Raw genomic sequence first — 17,661 nt, 5'->3', positions numbered from 1 at the left:
AAAAAGAAAAAAGACAGCCTGCTTTATCACTTCTAAGGGAACTACTCTATGAGTGTACTATCAAAATGTTCCGAACAAACCAGAGTTACCACTACTGTAATTTAAATTGTAATAATTTTCCTTTTCTCCTCTCTCTAAAGACCTCTTCTCCCCACCTTTAGTACTTGATTATTTCTACCATTGTTCAGTTTTCTACCTTGTATTTAGTCTTTTCTCTGATTATTTTTTCCTTCCAAGAAGTATATCTTCAATTCTTTATCATTTTGAAAGCCTGTGTACTCAATACAGAGAAAAGCAGTATGTTCATGTACTGTGTATATATTTGAGTTATTGAGGGGGAATTTTTTACCCCACTAAAATTTCTTATAGGGTATTCAGTGCTATGGTATATATACTATTGCCTTAAGTTACATGTGCACTTGTAACCCTAGGCCCTTCTGTTGGTTTGTTCATAAATATTTATATTAGAAAATCAACTGATTTTTCCAGCATGATTATACTGGAATGTCTTAAGTGGGAAGCTTTGTAAATATACCTTATTATATCATTGATATTCAAGAATCAGAAGTAAAATCTGCTTTGTGCTTTTTACTAAGCTTTCGAGTTCTATGCAGTCATGTAGTTAGAGTCTGAAAACAAATATAAAATGTCATATTACTTTAGCAGACACATGTTTACCTACTTCATGGCATGACATCCAGAATATTTATATGATTATATCATTGCCATTTTGGTTTTGAATTATAATTGGAACTCATTTATTAAAGATCATAGTACTTGTATATAAATTAAAATCTCTTTATGTTTATAATTTGGTGGTCCTATAGTTGCTTGGTTGTTAAGATTACAAATTTTCATTTTCTAGTGAAACTAATGTAACCTTAGTTTCAACTAGTGGTCTGTCACCTCATATGTTTTAACAGTCTCCTGTGGTATACACACTTACAGACAAGGACAGACCAGGAAGCTGTTGTAAATTTAGTGTCTTGATCTTGATTGGATCCTAGATGGAAAAAAATTGCAAAAGACTTTATTGGGACAATTGATGAAGTTTGAATATGGACTGTATGTTAAGGTATCATGTCATTGTTAATTCTTAGATGTGATATAATTATATTCCAGTTATATAGGAGATGTCCTTGTTTTTAGCAGATATGAAGGTCACTATGAAAGTTTTGAGACAGACTATGTCATGGTCCATTATTTCACTTGCAAGAAATACAGTCAACAGTGGCATCTTTCTAATTCACCCATGCAAGTTTTAACTTGCTTGGCTTATTGGTGTTGCTGGGAGAGCTGCATTTGTTCCCATCTACATAGTACTCAGTCAGCATCAGCTAGGAAGCTGGAAAGAGAACATTTTTGTGTGATGATTTTCTGTGATTTTAAAAGTGGGTTAAATGAGTTTTAAAGCTTTTTCAACGGGCTTTTGGGGACCTTACTTCTTCCCGCACATCAGTTTTTCCATGGTATTAAGAATTTAGAAGAGGCCTGACTTCACTGAAAGATGAGTAGGTGTCTGGTAAGTATAGTGAATGAAAAAAAAAACACTATTGTGGAAAAAGTAGTTTGATAAAATAACTGAGTGATATTTAAAGACATTGAAGTGGTAGTGCAGACTGGATCGCTTGTAATATCTAAAATCTTGCACAATTATCTTTGAGTTGGGAAAGTTTCATCTTGATGGGTGCCTCACATGGACAGATGAGTAAAAATGCATCTGTGTTGAATGGTGCGAAGAAATGGTGGTCATATTGGACAGAGGCAAGTGTAGATACATTTCTGACATCGTTACTGGTGATGAAACTTGGATTTGTTGGTTTGATCCAGAGAATAAGCATCAGTCCACAGTGTGGATTCTTCTTGCTAAAAATCCTCCAACAAAAGTGAAGCAACTCCAAGGTGTTAGAAAAAAAATGGTGACAACTTTCTTCTCCAAAAGCACTCATGGGTTGCAGCTATTCCTCTGGAGGAACAAAGCACTATTACTGTTCAGTGTTACACAACAGTATGCCTACCAAAATTTTGGGGGAAGCTTCAATAATGGCAGCCAAGGGCAGAACAGCAGGGTACCATTTTTCACCACAATAATACATCTGCCTACACAGCCATCATCACCATTCAGTTCCTAGATTCCACAGAGGTTAAACCTCTGATCCATCAACCCTACAGTACTGACCTGGCCCCATATTATTATTTCCGCTTCACATGTGCAAAAGAAGATTCTCCAGCCCTGAAGAAGCTGTTCAAGCCTATGAAAGTAAGCTTATAACATTTGAAGAAAATGAGTGGAAAGAGTGTTAACAAAATGGTTTACAATAATGCAAAAGTGCATAGAATGAAATGGCAATTATTTTTAGAAAATACAATGAGAAAAAATGATTTTGCATTGCTTAATTTTTATGTATCTAAAAACTTTCATAATTTAGGGATGAACAGTAATGATGTCAGCAGCTCATTTTCAAACAGGTTAGCAACAAATGATGTATATATAGAAAGGGGATAAAGAAAAAGCAAATGTGGAAAAAATTAACAGTTGTCAAACTAGGAGAAGCATATATAGATTTTCACTGAACCACTCTAATAAACATTTCCAAATTTAAAAATGGGCTTGGTAAGTAAATAAATAAAGGACCAACCAGAGAAGAAAGGAATTTAGAAATGAGAGATTTCTTTGCTGAAATAAAGTCAAAGAACTTTCCAAACTAGAGAGAATATTGATAAAATTGAGAGAATTAGTCTAAGAGGTCTAATGTCTGACTAATGGTAATTCTAGAGAGGATAGGTAAGAGAAGAGGAAATTATCAAAGGGAATAGTGCCATAAAGGTGTCAAGAAATTAAGAGTAAGAGTTTTCAGATTTAAATATCTTGCCAAATACCCACCACAAAGAATAGAAAGGAAAAGAAAAAAGCTATACCAACACTCCTTACCAGAAATTTCAGAATTGAGGATATAGAAAAGAACCTGAAAACTTTAAGAGAAATATCTACAGTGTGAGGATAAACGAACCAATTGGTTATCTAATAATAAAACTGTTCATGAGAAAAAGTAGTATTCAGAGGTTCTTCTTTTTTTTTTGTAGAGACAGAGTCTTACTTTATCACCCTCAGTAGAGTGCCATGCCATCACACTGCTCACAGCAACCTCCAACTCCTGAGCAGCTGGGACCACAGGCACCCGCCACAACACCCGGCCTTCTTTTCATTGCAGTTTGGCTGGGTCCGGGCTTGAACCCACCACCCTCAGTGTATAGGGCCAGCACCCCACTCACTGAGCCACAGGTGCCACTCATATTCAGAGGGTTTTATAATTCTCCAACGTTTCCAATATTTCCAATATTGGTTAAAAAAAAAAAAGGCAAATAAGCAAATGAAAAAAGACAGTTACTAAGGTCAGGAAGAATAAAAAGAGCTATATTAGAAAATGCATGTAAAATCCTAGCACCTATTTGGTTCAACAGGGAATACTTGTCATAATAAGGTAAACACTGAACCAAAATTTGTGATATAACTGATGTTATTAGGAAAGTGGAGAATGGATCGGTGGGAATGTGGGATACTACAGAAGAGTGCTGAATCTCAAAGAAGAAGTCAGTAGATAATGCCAGAAGTCAATACATTAAAAAATAGCAGTATAATCTTACACATAAATACTCAGACATGGGCGTAGACAAATTTTAGTTATTTTTTTCCAGTTTTCTTTTTTATTAAATCATAGCTATGTAATTTTTTTATTAATTATAAATGTATAAATTAATGCACTCATGGGGTACACTGTGCTGGTTTTATATACAATTTGAAATATTTTCATCAAACTGGTTAACATAGCCTTCCTGGCATTTTCTTAGTTATTGTGTTAAGACATTTATATTCTATATTTAGTAAGTTTCACATGTACCCTTGTAAGATGCACCATAGGTGTGGTCTCACCAATTACCCTCCCTCCACTGATCCTCCCCCCTCCCCTCCCCTCCCTTTCCCCTTTCCCCATATTCTTGGGCTACAATTGGGTTATAGCTTTCATATGAAAGCTATAAATTAGTTTCATAGTACGGCTGAGTACATTGGATACTTTTTCTTCCATTCTTGATATACTTTGCTAAGAAGAATATGTTCCAGTTCCATCCATGTAAACATGAAAAAGGTAAAGTCTCCATCTTTCTTCAAGGCTGTATAATATTCCATGGTGTACATATACCACAATTTATTGATCCATTTGTGGGTCGATGAGCACTTGGGCTTCTTCCATGACTTAGCAATTATGAATTGGTCTGAAATAAACATTCTGATACAAATATCTTTGTTAAAGTGTGATTTTTTGGTCTTCTAGATATATATACCTATTAGAGGAATTGTAGGATCGAATGGCAGGTCTATTTTTAGTTCTCTAAGTTTTCTCCAAACATCTTTCCAAAAGGAACGTATTAGTTTGCATTCCCAAATTTTAGTTACTTTAACCTTTTGACTATGAATGCCGAGGCGTTCATTTTACAAATAAAAATATGATGATACATGTTATTGTTATAGTACCTGACTTGAGTCTATAAGCATCAGATGCTTCATTCTCAATATTTTTCACAGTTCTGCCTTAAATAATTTCTACAAATAGTGAATTCTTGTGGGAGGATATATAAATACAGAGTACAATAAATTAAAAAATTCATCAAATTCAGAAGACTCAATCATTGTTGGAGAATTTGGATATAGAGGTAGCTTTAAAAATAATTCTCACAAAAAAAAAGTAAACTGTCAAGTACTTCAAAATATGATTTGGAAAACAAAAGTATAGAACCTATTTCAAATTTCAAAGAAGTCAGTCTTCAGCAACTTCAATGGAGAAAAGACAAATTGAATCCAAAAATACATGATTTTGATGCCAATATATCAGGAATAAAAGCTGATATTCATAACAAATCATCAATTTTAGAAGTCTTCCAGCTATTCTCAGAACATTTGATTAATCATATTGTACAAGTCTGGAGAAAGACCTGTTTCTGATAACAATTCATTCTGTCTTATATAAAGGTATTTTCCATCAAAGTATAGCAATCCAACAGGAATATGACAAAATACCCACAAGAGTTGTGCTGTTTCTACAAAACATAAAAAGCTAAGCAAAACATGATATTAGTGCATACAATGTAATGTTGGATTATGTATCCCACCATGTTTTGAGTTATGCCCTATAAAAAGGATTATTACATTTTTATTGCTATTGCAAAGCTTTATCATTTTATATTATTTTTGTTTGCCTATTTTTTATAATTATAAAATATTGAAACTGAAAATCCACAACTTTGGTGGATTATTTTACTTTGTAAAAAACAAAGAACAACCAGTTGTGCCCCGTGTATCACAACAGTTACTGCAATTGCTGCACACCTCAATTGGCATGTTTGTTTTCTGAACAAAAGGCAGTCGAAGGGGTAAGAGTATATTCTAAAAGTAAATCTTTTTATTTCAAAATAATGCATAAGGATTTCAGGTTGTTATTTCTATTTTTTTTTTTTTTGAGACAGAGTCTCACTTGATCACCCTTGATAGAGTGCTGTGGCGTCTTAGCTCACAGCAACCACAAACTCTTGGGTTCAAGTGATTCTCTTGCCCAGCCTCCCAGGTGGCTGGGACTACAGGCACCTGCCACAATGCCCAGCTATACTTTAGAGATGGGGTCTCGCTCTGGCTGAGGCTGATCTCAAACCTGTGAGCTCAGGCAATCCACCTGCCTTGGGCTCCCAACTACTGGGATTACAGGCGTGAGCCACCGTTCCCAGCAGGATATTATTTTTAAATCACTACAAATAACACTGCTTTTGATTAGAATATTTGTTGATTATAGAAAATATCACTTTTATACTTTTAACTTCCCTTTCTGCTCTCCAAAATTAAAAATAAAACATTAAAGTTCTATTTTCTTTAATTAAAATGGTGTTTAAGATATTAGAAATTTCGTGGCTTTTTGTTTGTTCACTGGATCTAGGTAGCTCAATGGTGAAGAAAACAATACTACCTAAATTTTTCCCATTTATACTATGGATAAGGAATTGGTAGAGATACTTTAATTAATGTAAATCCTTCAAAATCCTTAGTTAGAAAATATTATGTATTTTAAGATACTATACTAGTTAAATGACCTTTCTGTGTTTGCCTTTCAGGGTAAAGTAGCTGAACATGGTACTCACCATGGCTTGCTTGCTAACCCTGGCAGTATCTATTCAGAAATGTGGCATACACAGAGTAGCCGTGTGCAGAACCATGGTAACCCTAAATGGGTTGCAAAGAAAGAAAATGTGTCCAAAGAAGAGGAAAGGAAGAAACTACAAGAAGAAATTGTTAACAGTGTAAAAGGCTGTGGAAACTGTTCCTGCTAAGTCACATGAGACATTTTCTTCTTTATTTTGGACTCCACACATTTGTACTGAAGTATAATTGTTTATTAAAAAAAACATACATTCCCGTTTTCTGTAATTCTTCTTTTATATGAGATTTATTTAAGATGGAATTTGAATTTTACATCTTTCACAAGCTATTTAATATGGTATATGTAATTATCCCCCAATTGTTTTCTCATTATAGCCCTTGTTATGCTCATTGCATAATTTTATTAGCATTTTACCTTACCCTTCTTGAGTCTCAATGTTTATTTGATATCCATATCAGATAACAGATAAGTCAGATTGTTTTTCAAATTTTTGTAGTTTGTAAAAGCTCTTTTATCCTGACAATTTAGAGGAAAATTTTTCCTTAAAAATCAAAGAAAAAGAATGAAAAAGAGGACTTTGTAGGTTCATTGTTTCTTTTCCCTCCTCTCTCCAGTTGAAATACTTTATTGATGTTAAAGTGAATTTATAAACACATTTGAGGTTAGAACTTGTCAGAAATAGATACGCATTCATAGTTCAATGTCTTACATGATAGATGCATATATAGTAGAACCTCTGTAAGTTGACCACCCCAGGGACTGTAACATATGGAAATGGTCAACATAAGGAATTAGGCCTACTGTACTAAAATGTACATGTGATGCATGTCCAGTCTATGAAGATTAGGTCAACTTAAGGAGTTGATCAATGTAGGGAAATGGTGGAGGATGTGCTATACTTAAAATTTCTGAAATACTTGTGACTGTACTTTTTGGAGGAAAATCCTTAATTGTTGTGTTGGTATGTAGAAAATTCATCATTAAGCAGCACCACAATGATCATTTGGTGATTGGAATTTTGTTTTCCACCATTATTTTCCACTAAAATGAGGCATTATTTTTGTAATGAACCAAAATTTATACTTTTTTCTTCATTTCATTTTTTTTATTTTTTATTTTTAGAGACAGAGTCTCACTCTGTTGCCCTAGCTAGAACCTCAAACTCCTGGGCTCAAGTGATCATCCTGCCTCAGAATTCCGTGTAGCTGGGACTACAGGTGTGTGACAATATCCCCAGGTAACTTTTTTTATTAACCACTTTTTGTAAAGATAAGGTCGATGTTGCCCAGGATGGTCTTGAACTCTTGGCCCCAAGTGATCCTCCCACCTCAGTCTCACAAAATGCTGGAATTATAGGCATGAGCTATCATGTCCGTTTTTCTTCAAAGACTTATAAAAACCCTGGTGTAATTTTGAGAGTTGCTTTACTGGGAGGATTCTCTTAAAAAGCTTATGAAGTTAATGTCCTTTTCTATTTCTTAAATGTGCTGCTTTTGCTGTATGAAGTTATAAAAGGAAACAAGTGTACATGCACATGCCACACATGTCTATAAATGAATGTCCACTTAAAAATCATTAAAGACTTTTAGGTAATTAAGAGTGTGTTATATCTGTGCACTTTAGATGATCAGGACTAATCCATGTTTACACTTCAGAATTTCTTTATTTTTGGGTCTTCTCTTTCTTTTTAGTAATTTAATGAGTTTCTTTTGGTCTGACATAACAATGAAGACCCCAAACAATAAAATCAACTTTTATAAAATAAAACAGGGAAAATGTTTTACCTGCTAGAAATACCTAAAATGTTGGTGTATGTTCACTTAGAAAATTCTTTGTCAGTATGAATTGCTTTAATTTGACAGTAATTCAGTTTGAAATTTGTGAATCTCATACATAGCCATATAACCATATATAATGAGGTTTTATTTTTCAGAAAAGGTCTTAGAGTACATATTTTATTGGTTTATGATTTTAAGGTGTTTTAAATGATAATTTGATATGGAAGAGATTAATATTTTTTCTGTTCTGTATTGTTTCCGTTGATAGATATCTAAACTTAACTTGGACATCCATTTTTGTTATACAAAGCCAATAACGTTAAGCCAGTATTTCATGGTTTTACATTAATCCAGTATTTCATGGATACAAGAATAAGCAATGCATAATCTTGCTTTTAAAGTAAGAGTTAACACTGAGATGCATAATCAACTGCAAAATGGGTTTTTTTTTTTTGACATTTCTTACTCTGAAGAAATTGCTTTTCTGAGAAAAAAAAAAAAAAAAAACACTTCCCTTGAATAAATCAGCTATATTACCAGAAATGTAGTTAAAAGTCTAGAATCAGGGGTCCTCAAACTTTTTAAATGGGGGCCAGTTCACTGTCCCTCAGACTGTTGGAGGGCCGGAGTATAGTTAAAAAAAAAAAACTATAAACAAATTCCTATGCACACTGCACATACTTTATTTTGAAGTAAAAAAATAAAATGGGAACAAATACAATCACACCACCTCATTTGGCCTGTGGGCTGTAGTTTGAGGACCCCCTTCTGTATTTCCAGTGATGCCAATGAAAAGATTTAGCTTTAGGTACATAAACAAACAGGTTTATGTAACCATCAGTAATTAGACAGATTGAAGTAACCATCAGTAATTATTCATTTTGAAGTGTGACTAGTGTGTTTAAAGTAAGTTATTTTGTAATCTGAGGAACATTTAGTCCGAGAAGAGAAGGAATGTTTTTAGTGTGTAGGTAATTTCCACACTATGAGATATAAAACGTATTTTCTTTTCACATGATTACAGGTGATCCCTAGGCCACTGTGGTCATTAACTATTATGTTTAGCTAATCAGAACTTAAATTACCTGAAAAACAGTTATTGCAGAGGCCATAACTGAGTTCTAAAGACATTCCTTTAGCCACAGCTTATTAAAGTGGTTCTATACAGGGAAATAGAAAACACATTAAGAAGAAAGAAAAGCCTTCTAGAATGATTCATTCAGAGGAAATGCCAAGAAAAAAAGGCATTTAGTTATAATTTACTAATTTTACATTACAATATTACTTACACAAAAAGATAAAGTGTATAAATTTCCAAGTCAGTGTTGCAACATAATTTTTTAATGTATCAGGATGAATAATAAGCTACAGTTTTGGAATATAGGCTCTGAAAATGAGGCAAGGTGATAAAGTTTTATTTCTTACGTCTCTTTATTTTAAAGATTGAAAATTTTAGTTTACTCCTAAGGGAATCCCAGTTTACAAATATTAAATTGAAACCAAGGTAATTTGGGATTATAAAAACTGGGCCTTATTGAGAGTTCTTAACATAGAAATATCTTGGTGAGCAGATGGGCTCATTTGGGAATTTTTTAACAGCTCAAGTCCGAAGGTCACTTGTGAGAATTAGAAGCATTAGCATTTGGACATAAACAAGCTCAAAATAATGCATTTATTTTTCCTCTACATGTATTTGCAACTTTTATATAGCTTAAGAAAAAGATTGTCTTTAGATGTTGACAAAGCATAGTTTGTGAAGATATATATATATATATATTTTTTTTTTTTTTTTCTTTAAAGCCAAAATATTTAAAGAGTGTATGACTCTGTTTCTGGATCACTTCATCCAAACTGCCATCTCATTCTTATTCTTCCTACTTGCTTATTGTGTCTGTGAGTAGCAATTTTTACAAGTGTATATTCACAATTCTCTTACCTAGTAGCTTTATCATAGGATATTTATTCTATTGTGGTTTAGTAGTTGAAAGCATTCAAGTATTGTTTGCAACTGCAGTTTTCTTAAATTGTAGAAAAATCCCCTTTCCCTTCTTTGAATGTATAGGTTTTGAATGTAAATTATATAGTAAATGACAATTAAGTCAAATAAGCTTATGTTTAAACTTGTTAGTTAAAACAACCTAGCCAGGGGAGGCTCTTTGCCACAGTTTTAGTGTTTATAATGATCTGTGTAGATAATCCTTATTAAATAAACATTTCTTTGTGATTAGAAATGGGTATCCCATTGAAGCAACTCTTTTCTGAAGTGCCCAGAGAAAATGGATATTTTGTTATTCACACACACACAGTAAGTACAGATAACTAATAGATACTCTGGGAGTATGGCCATTTAGCCATATGAAGAAGGTGAAAACTTGGAATAATTTCAGAAAGAAACTAATTGTTAACAGAGCTCAAAATGTGGGTAAAATGGTAAGAAATTGTAGTGCTTTTTGTTAGCATTAAGCTGTCATACTTTTGATGACCAGTCAGCAAAAGGCAAGTTTCTATTGCTCCCAATATCTCAATTCTAATAATTAACATATTAACTGCCATGTGAATTGAATTTAAATCATGTCTCTTGATGTATCTTCACCTAATAAAACATCACAGCACCAAGGGGAAAAAAGAAAAATTTCTAGCGTGGTAGTCAATGTATTAATGAAACCACTGATGGAGAAATGCCTTGACTACTAGCATTTTAGCTATAGAGAGTTGGAAATGAAGTGCATGTTCCTTTTATTAATTAATTAATTTATTTATTTATTTTTGGAGACAGAATATCACTCTATAGCCCTGGGTACAGGGCTGTGGCATCATAGCTCACAGAAACCTAAACTCTTGAGCTCAAGTATCCTCTTGCCTCAGCCTCCCGAGTAGCTAGGACTACAGGTGCCCACCACTACACCCGGCTAGTTTTTCTGTTTTTAGTAGAGATGGGGTCTTGCTCTTGCTCAGGCTGGTCTTGAACTCCTGAGCTCAAGCATTCTACCCACATCAGCCTCCTAGAGTGCTAGGATTACAGGCATTACTGCACCCAGCCTAAGTGCATGTTCTAATTAAAAACAGGTTGGAACATTTGTTTTAGTTGAAAAAGTCAATGGACTTTTCATATTTCATATTCTTACACAGCTAAAGTTGAGTATTATTTCACTGATGACTTTCTCTTCCATTTCTATTTCATAATATTGCAAAATTTTAAGTTTGGAAGGAGTTTAGGCACTTCATTCTACAAGTGAGAAAACTGAATTTAAAAGAGCAGTCACTAAACTTGCTAGTGATCAAGTTGGGATGAAAACCCTGGCTCCTAACACCTAGCCCATTTTTTCTGAACTGCATTTCCAATCAGAAGTTATATAAAAAAAAAAAAATTCAAAAGTGGGATTTCCACAATGGGAAGGTAAGAAGCTCAGTGGATCTTTTCTCTGGCAAAACAACACTTTTAACTGATAAAAATTCCTTTTAAGAAAGCAATTATTTAAAGTATGATAATTGTCTTAAGGGCATTTAGGAAATTGAGGTAGAGAAATGTTTATTTAAGACAATCTATTAGATCTTGATAGGTCAGCAAGAGTCTGTGGCCTTTGAAGAGCAACCTGTGCCATTCTCACCCACCCCCAACAAGTGTTACCTGACTTCTCTACCTGAATATTCTTGGCAGGTATGGTGAAGATGATAAGGGTACATATGGTACCCTGTTCCCTCAGCTCCCAGTCTGGGCCTACAGTTTGCCAACAGGGGCAGCTTTCAGCATTTCTTATCCACTGCAGTAGCAGAAACTATTTTAGGCAGGCACAGCCAAAAGGAATGAAGATCACTTATACCACGGAGCCTCCCCCACATTCAACCCTTTTAGAAAGGAAACTATTCCTTACAGAGGCTGAACTAACAGGGCCCTGATTTTTTCTATCCCATCATGCTCATAGGATGGAAGTTTCGCTCAAAGAGAGGGAAACTGGTAAATACTAGGGACTTCTACACCAATCCATCACACATGAGAACAGCAGTGATTTCAGTTCAGAAAATGAGCCCCACTCCCAACACCAATTGAGATGCAGAGGTTCTACTCAAGGGGAAAAGCATACATTAAGACAAAGAACTCCAGCACAATGTTGAATAATAATGGCGGTAGTGAACATCCTTGTCTGGTTCTACTAAGTGGAAAAACTTTCAGTTTTACTCCATTCAGTATCATCTTAGCTGTGGGGTTGTCATAGATGGCTTCAATCAGCTTAAGAAATGTGCCAACTTATGCCTACTTTCTTAAGTGTTCTTGTTAGAAAAGGGTGCTAAATTTTGTCAAATGCTTTTACTGCATCTATTGGGAGGATCATATGGTCATTGTCAACTATTATTCAACATTATGCTGCAAGTTCTAGCCAATGCAGTCAGGCAAGAGAAGGCTATAAAAGGCATCCAAACGAGGACAGAGGAAGTCAAACTCTCGCTCTTTGCCAATGATATAATCTTATACTTAGAAAACCCCAGAGATTCAACCACAAAACTCCTGAAATTGATCAGGAAATATGGTAATGTCTCGGTATAAAATCAACATCCACAAATCAGTATCCTTTGTATATGCTAATAACAGCCAAGTTGACAAGCAAATCAAGGACACAATTCCCTTCACAGTAGCATCAAAGAAAATAAATGTCTGGAAATATATCTAACAAAGTACATGAAGAATCTTCACAGAGAGAACTACAAAACTCTGAAAAATGAAATAGCAGAAGACATTAACAAATGGAAGAACATACCATGCTCTTGGCTGGGAAGAATCAACCTTGGTAAAATGTTCTACCCAAAGCAATTTACGGATTCAATGCGGTCTCCATCAAAAGAACTAGAAAAAAACAGTACTTTGTTTTGTATGGAACCAGAAAACAAACAAACAAACATATAGCCAAGGCTATTCTTAGTAATAAAAACAAAGCTGGAAGCATCACTCTAGCAGACTTCAGGCTATGTTACAAGTCCACTGTAATCAAAACACCATGGTATTGGCACAAAATAGAGATATATACATATAGAAAGGGATAGAAAACCAAGAAATGAAACCAGTCTCTACTTGCCATCTGATCTTTGAGAAACTAAACAAAAGCATACAGTGGGGAAAAGAATTCCTATTCAACAAATGGTGCTAGCAGAACTGGCTAACCACATGTAAAAGACTGAAACTGGATTCATACCTTTTACTACTTACAAAAATTGTCTCAAGATAGATAAAAGATTTAAATCTAAGGCATTAAATGGTAAAAATCTTAGGAAAAGTGTGGGAAAAACTCTTGATGATGTCAAACTGGGGATAGATTTTATGACAAAGAATTCAGTGGCAATTGCAACAACAATAAAAGTTAGCAAATGGAAATTAATTAAGCTGAAAACATTCTACACAGCTAAGGACACAATAAGTAAAGCAAAAGACAATGTTCAGAATAGGAAAAGATATTTGTAGGGTATGAATCTGAAAAAATGTTGATAACTAGAATCTACAGAGAACTCAAGTTATTCCACAAAACAAGAGCAAACAATCCCATCTACCACTGTGCAGGAGATATGAACAGAACCTTCTCTGATGAAGACAGATGGATGGCTAACAAACAATTGAAAAAATACCCATCATCCCAGATCATCAGAGAAATGCAAATCAAAACCACCTTGAGATATCATCTAATCCCAGTAAGAATAGCCCACATCACAAAGTCTCAAAGCTGCAGATGGTGGCATGGATGTGGAAAGAAGGGAACACTTTTACACTATTGGTGGGACTGCAAAATAATGCAACCTTTTTGGAAGGAAGTATGGAGAATCTTTTAAAGAATTCAAAATAGATCTCCCATTTGAACATGCAATCCCATTACTAGGCATCTACCCAGAAGAACAAAAATCATTTTATCTTAAGGAAATTTGCATTAGACTTTTTATCACAGCTCAATTTACAATCATGAAAATGTGTCAACAACCTAAATTCTCACCAACCCAGGAATGGATTAACAAGGTGATATATAGCCATTGCTATTAAGCCATTAAGAAAGATAGCAACAGCCAGGTGTGGTGGCTCACTTCTGTAATCCTAGCACTCTCAGAGGCCGAGGCAGGTGAATTGCTTGAGCTTAGGAGTTCAAGACCAGCCTGAGCAAGAACAGACCCCATCCCTAACAAAAAGAAAAATAGCAGGGCATTGTGGTAGGTTCCTGTACTCCCAAGTACCAGAGTGCCTGAGGCAAGAGGATCACTTGAGCCCAAGAGTTTTAGGTTTCTGTGAACTATGACACTATGGTACTCTACTGAGGCAAGAAAGTAAGACTGTCTCAATTAAAAAAAAAAAAAGAAAGATGCAGACTTTACATCTTTTGTATTAATCTGGATTGAGTAGGAACATATTCTTATTAGTAAAGCATAATAAGAATTGAGAGGCAAGAATCCAATGTACTAGGGAGGAAGGGCAACATGGCCAACTGGAGCCAACCTTCAACAGAAGCTCCCATCCAGAGGGAAGGATAATGTCCAGAAAGTACCCAATTAAGCTGAAGACTGGGATCTGAGCTGAGAGAGAAGAGTGATAACTGCAGGTCACCTTTGCTGAGGCAAGTTGCTAGTCCAAGAAAGCAAACTTCACATACAAAATTCATCCCAAAGGAGACATGTCTGTCCCCTCCCCCAAGAAAGTTGTGGGTTGTTTTTTGTTTTGTTTTGTTTTTTGCTTTGTTTGCTTCTGTAGGTTTTCTACAGGTAAGCAGTGAACTAAGGACCTTTTGTCTCACGCCACGGGTGAGAGCTCTAGGAAGTGAGGAATACTTCCCCAGAGGGACCCTGTTGTGACTCGGAACACTCTCTTGCCAAGCAGAAAAATTGAACTAACATTTTCCCTGCCATTCTGAACTTCCAGTCCACCCTTCCCCCCTTGCCTGTCAATCCAGAAGCCTAACCCTTGCAGAGACTGTGGAGGAGGCTCATAAGCAGTGCCCTCTGCCCTGCCACACCAAGTGCTCCATGCCCCTCCTGGCCAGAGCCACCCATTCCACCCTGCTAGAGCCCATTCCCTGCACCCCACCCTGCTGGAGCCTCAGTGCCGCCCCCAGCCCTGACAGAGTTGTGGGCCAAGCACTCCCCTTGCCAAAGTCACTGGATGCGCTGCACTGCCGGAACCATATGCAGCGTACTCCACCCCACTGCTGGATCTGTGTGCCCTGTGCTCCTGGAGCTGCTGCTATAGCCAAGTCCCTGGCTGTGGCAGTTGCCTGGGAGCTGTGCAGGATCACTTCCCACAAAGATTCAGCAACAATAAAGTGATCCTGCCAGGGTCTAATCTTGGAGAGACATCTCCCCAACTCTGAGGACTTCCAGAGGAAACCAGACCTTGCTCTATAGGGATACTGGTGCTGCAGAGTATCTGGGGCAAAGGCAGTAGCTGAGGGAGAAAAGCATTTGCTGACTTGTTATCCTCAGGATTAGACTAAGTTCAGGTGGAACACTCCCCAGTGGCTATTGAGTACCTGAGGCAGGCAGGCCTCAGCTCCTCCAACCAGCAGGTGGCAGAGGGTAGCAGCTGGGCTGAGGGGTCAATGACCTTCCTTTGACTCTGACCTTTAAACCCCAGCACATCTGCTTATTGGAGGGAGAAGGACCTCAGCCCTGTGTGGTCACCAGTGACTGGATGTGAAAGAGGACCAAAGTGGAGAAAGAGACTCAGCACCCTGGTCCAACTCTGCTACTAGGCAGGCCTTTCTGACACCACATAGGACCTGAGTGAGCCAAATTTGAGCAGACAGTAGACCTCTGCCATCTAGTTGCTGGAGACCTTTCAAACTCTCCCACTTGAGAGTTCTTACTGATTGGGTCAATTGGTTTAGAACTCCTAACTTGGGCCAATCACCCAAGGACCATCTCCAGTGATAACCTGGTTGTGTGGTAATGTGAAGGGTTGATTTTCCTCTTCCAGCTATTGTCCATGGCAGGTAGGGTGTCTTAGTTGCTTGTATTTCTCCACAGCTAAGACATCAAACCAGAGTCACTGATCCACTAGGATCAGACAAGGACCAGCTGAATACAAGACAGAGCCAACTAACCCCACCACACCAAGCAGGTTTCCTCAGCCTCAGACTGTAATACTGTACGGGTCCTTTGCAAAGCTGTAGGGGAAAAAGCTGGAGTCACCAGTACCAGATCCTTGACAAAGGGCTGCTTAACCACAACTCCAGGAGTTCCCAATCCAATTTCACCTTACCTGCCCATCTAAGCACTGGTGAAAAACAATCATGAGATGGAATCAGTGTAAAAACTTTGGCAACATGAATAATCAGAGTAGATCAACTCCCCCAAGGAATGATATGGCAGACACAGCACAAGATCCCATTCATAAACAAATGGCTGAGGTCAGAAATCAAGTTGAGAATTTGGATAGGAAATAAGATCAACAGAATGGAGGTAAAGATGGAATTAGAATTTCAAGGAGTAGTTCAAAAGATGTCTCAAGAATTGAATGAATTCAAAGACAAAATCACCAAAAATTTTGACACATTGAGGCAAGAACTTGCAGCCCTCAAAGATCTGAAAAATACAGTAGAATCCCTCAGTAACAGAATGGATCGAGCAAAAGGAAGGATCTCTAAGATAGAAGACTAAGCTTTTGAACATGCCCAAATGCTCAAAGAGGAAGAGAAGTTGAGAGCAAAAATGGATCATTCTCTCAGAGAGCTCTGGGATAATTCAAAGAGATCTAATATTCACCTTATAGGAATTCCTGAAGGTGACGAGTTTGCTTCAAAGGATATAGATGCTCTACTTCATGAAATAATCAAAGAGAATTACTCAGACATGCCAAGAGATTCTGAAATTCAGATAGCAGTTTCAGAACACAAGCGTGACTCAACCCAAATAAAAAATCTCATAGACACATTATAATTATTTTCACCAAAATTAATATGGAGGAGAAAATTCTGCAAGCAGCAAGATGTAAAAACACCATAACCTACAAGAGGAAGAATATTGGAATGACTACAGATCTCTCTGCTGAAACCTTTTATGCTAGAAGAGAGTGGTCATCTACCTTTAATCTCCTCAAACAAAATAACATCAACCCAAGATCCTGCATTCAGCTAAACTGAGTTTCATTTATGATGGAGAAATTAAATACATAATGACATGCACATGTTGAACTTTGCCATAACTAAACCAGCTCTCCAAGATATTCTCGGACCTATCCTCCATAATGAACAGCACAGTCCTCTACCACAAAAATAAACTCACTCAGAAACTTTTGATCAAATTACAACTTCCACAGTGGCTAAAGGATTAAAAATGTCCACTGGACTTTTGAAAAACTAGATACCCAAAATACTATCAGGCTTCTCAATACTCTCAATTAATGTGAATGGCGTAAATTGCCCTCTAAAGAGGAACAGCTTGGCTGACTGGATACAAAAACTCAGGCCGAAGCATCTGCTGCATTCAAGAATCTCACCTTACCTTAAAAGATAAACATAAACTCAGGGTGAAGGGATGGTCATCTATAATTCAGGCCAATGGAAATTTGAAAAAAGCAGGTGTTGCAATTTTATTTACAGATACAATACGTTTTAAACCAACAAAGTAAGGAAAGATAAGGATGGTCACTTCATATTTGTTAAGGGAAACAATCAACATGATGAGATTTCAATTATTAACATATATGCACCAAACCA

General features: G+C 36.4%; 1 protein-coding gene across 3 annotated transcripts in view; it reads left to right on the top strand.

Annotated features, from left to right (window-relative positions):
- Positions 1 to 6,458, top strand: part of ABCB7 (ATP binding cassette subfamily B member 7) — a 150,136-nt gene extending 143,678 nt beyond the window's left edge. For all 3 annotated transcript variants that reach the window (XM_053579618.1, XM_053579617.1, XM_053579619.1), the window contains one exon: positions 6,157 to 6,458. In XM_053579618.1, coding sequence (XP_053435593.1) covers positions 6,157 to 6,372 — 216 coding nt within the window. In that variant the 3' untranslated portion in view covers positions 6,373 to 6,458. The remainder of the gene's footprint in view (positions 1 to 6,156) is intronic.
- Positions 6,459 to 17,661: the final 11,203 nt, after the last annotated feature.

Source organism: Nycticebus coucang, chromosome X, assembly GCF_027406575.1.
Source record: "Nycticebus coucang isolate mNycCou1 chromosome X, mNycCou1.pri, whole genome shotgun sequence".
NCBI classification, from domain to species: domain Eukaryota; kingdom Metazoa; phylum Chordata; class Mammalia; order Primates; family Lorisidae; genus Nycticebus; species Nycticebus coucang.
Note: the sequence above shows the minus strand (reverse complement) of the source record. Positions and strands in the feature narration are given on the sequence as shown.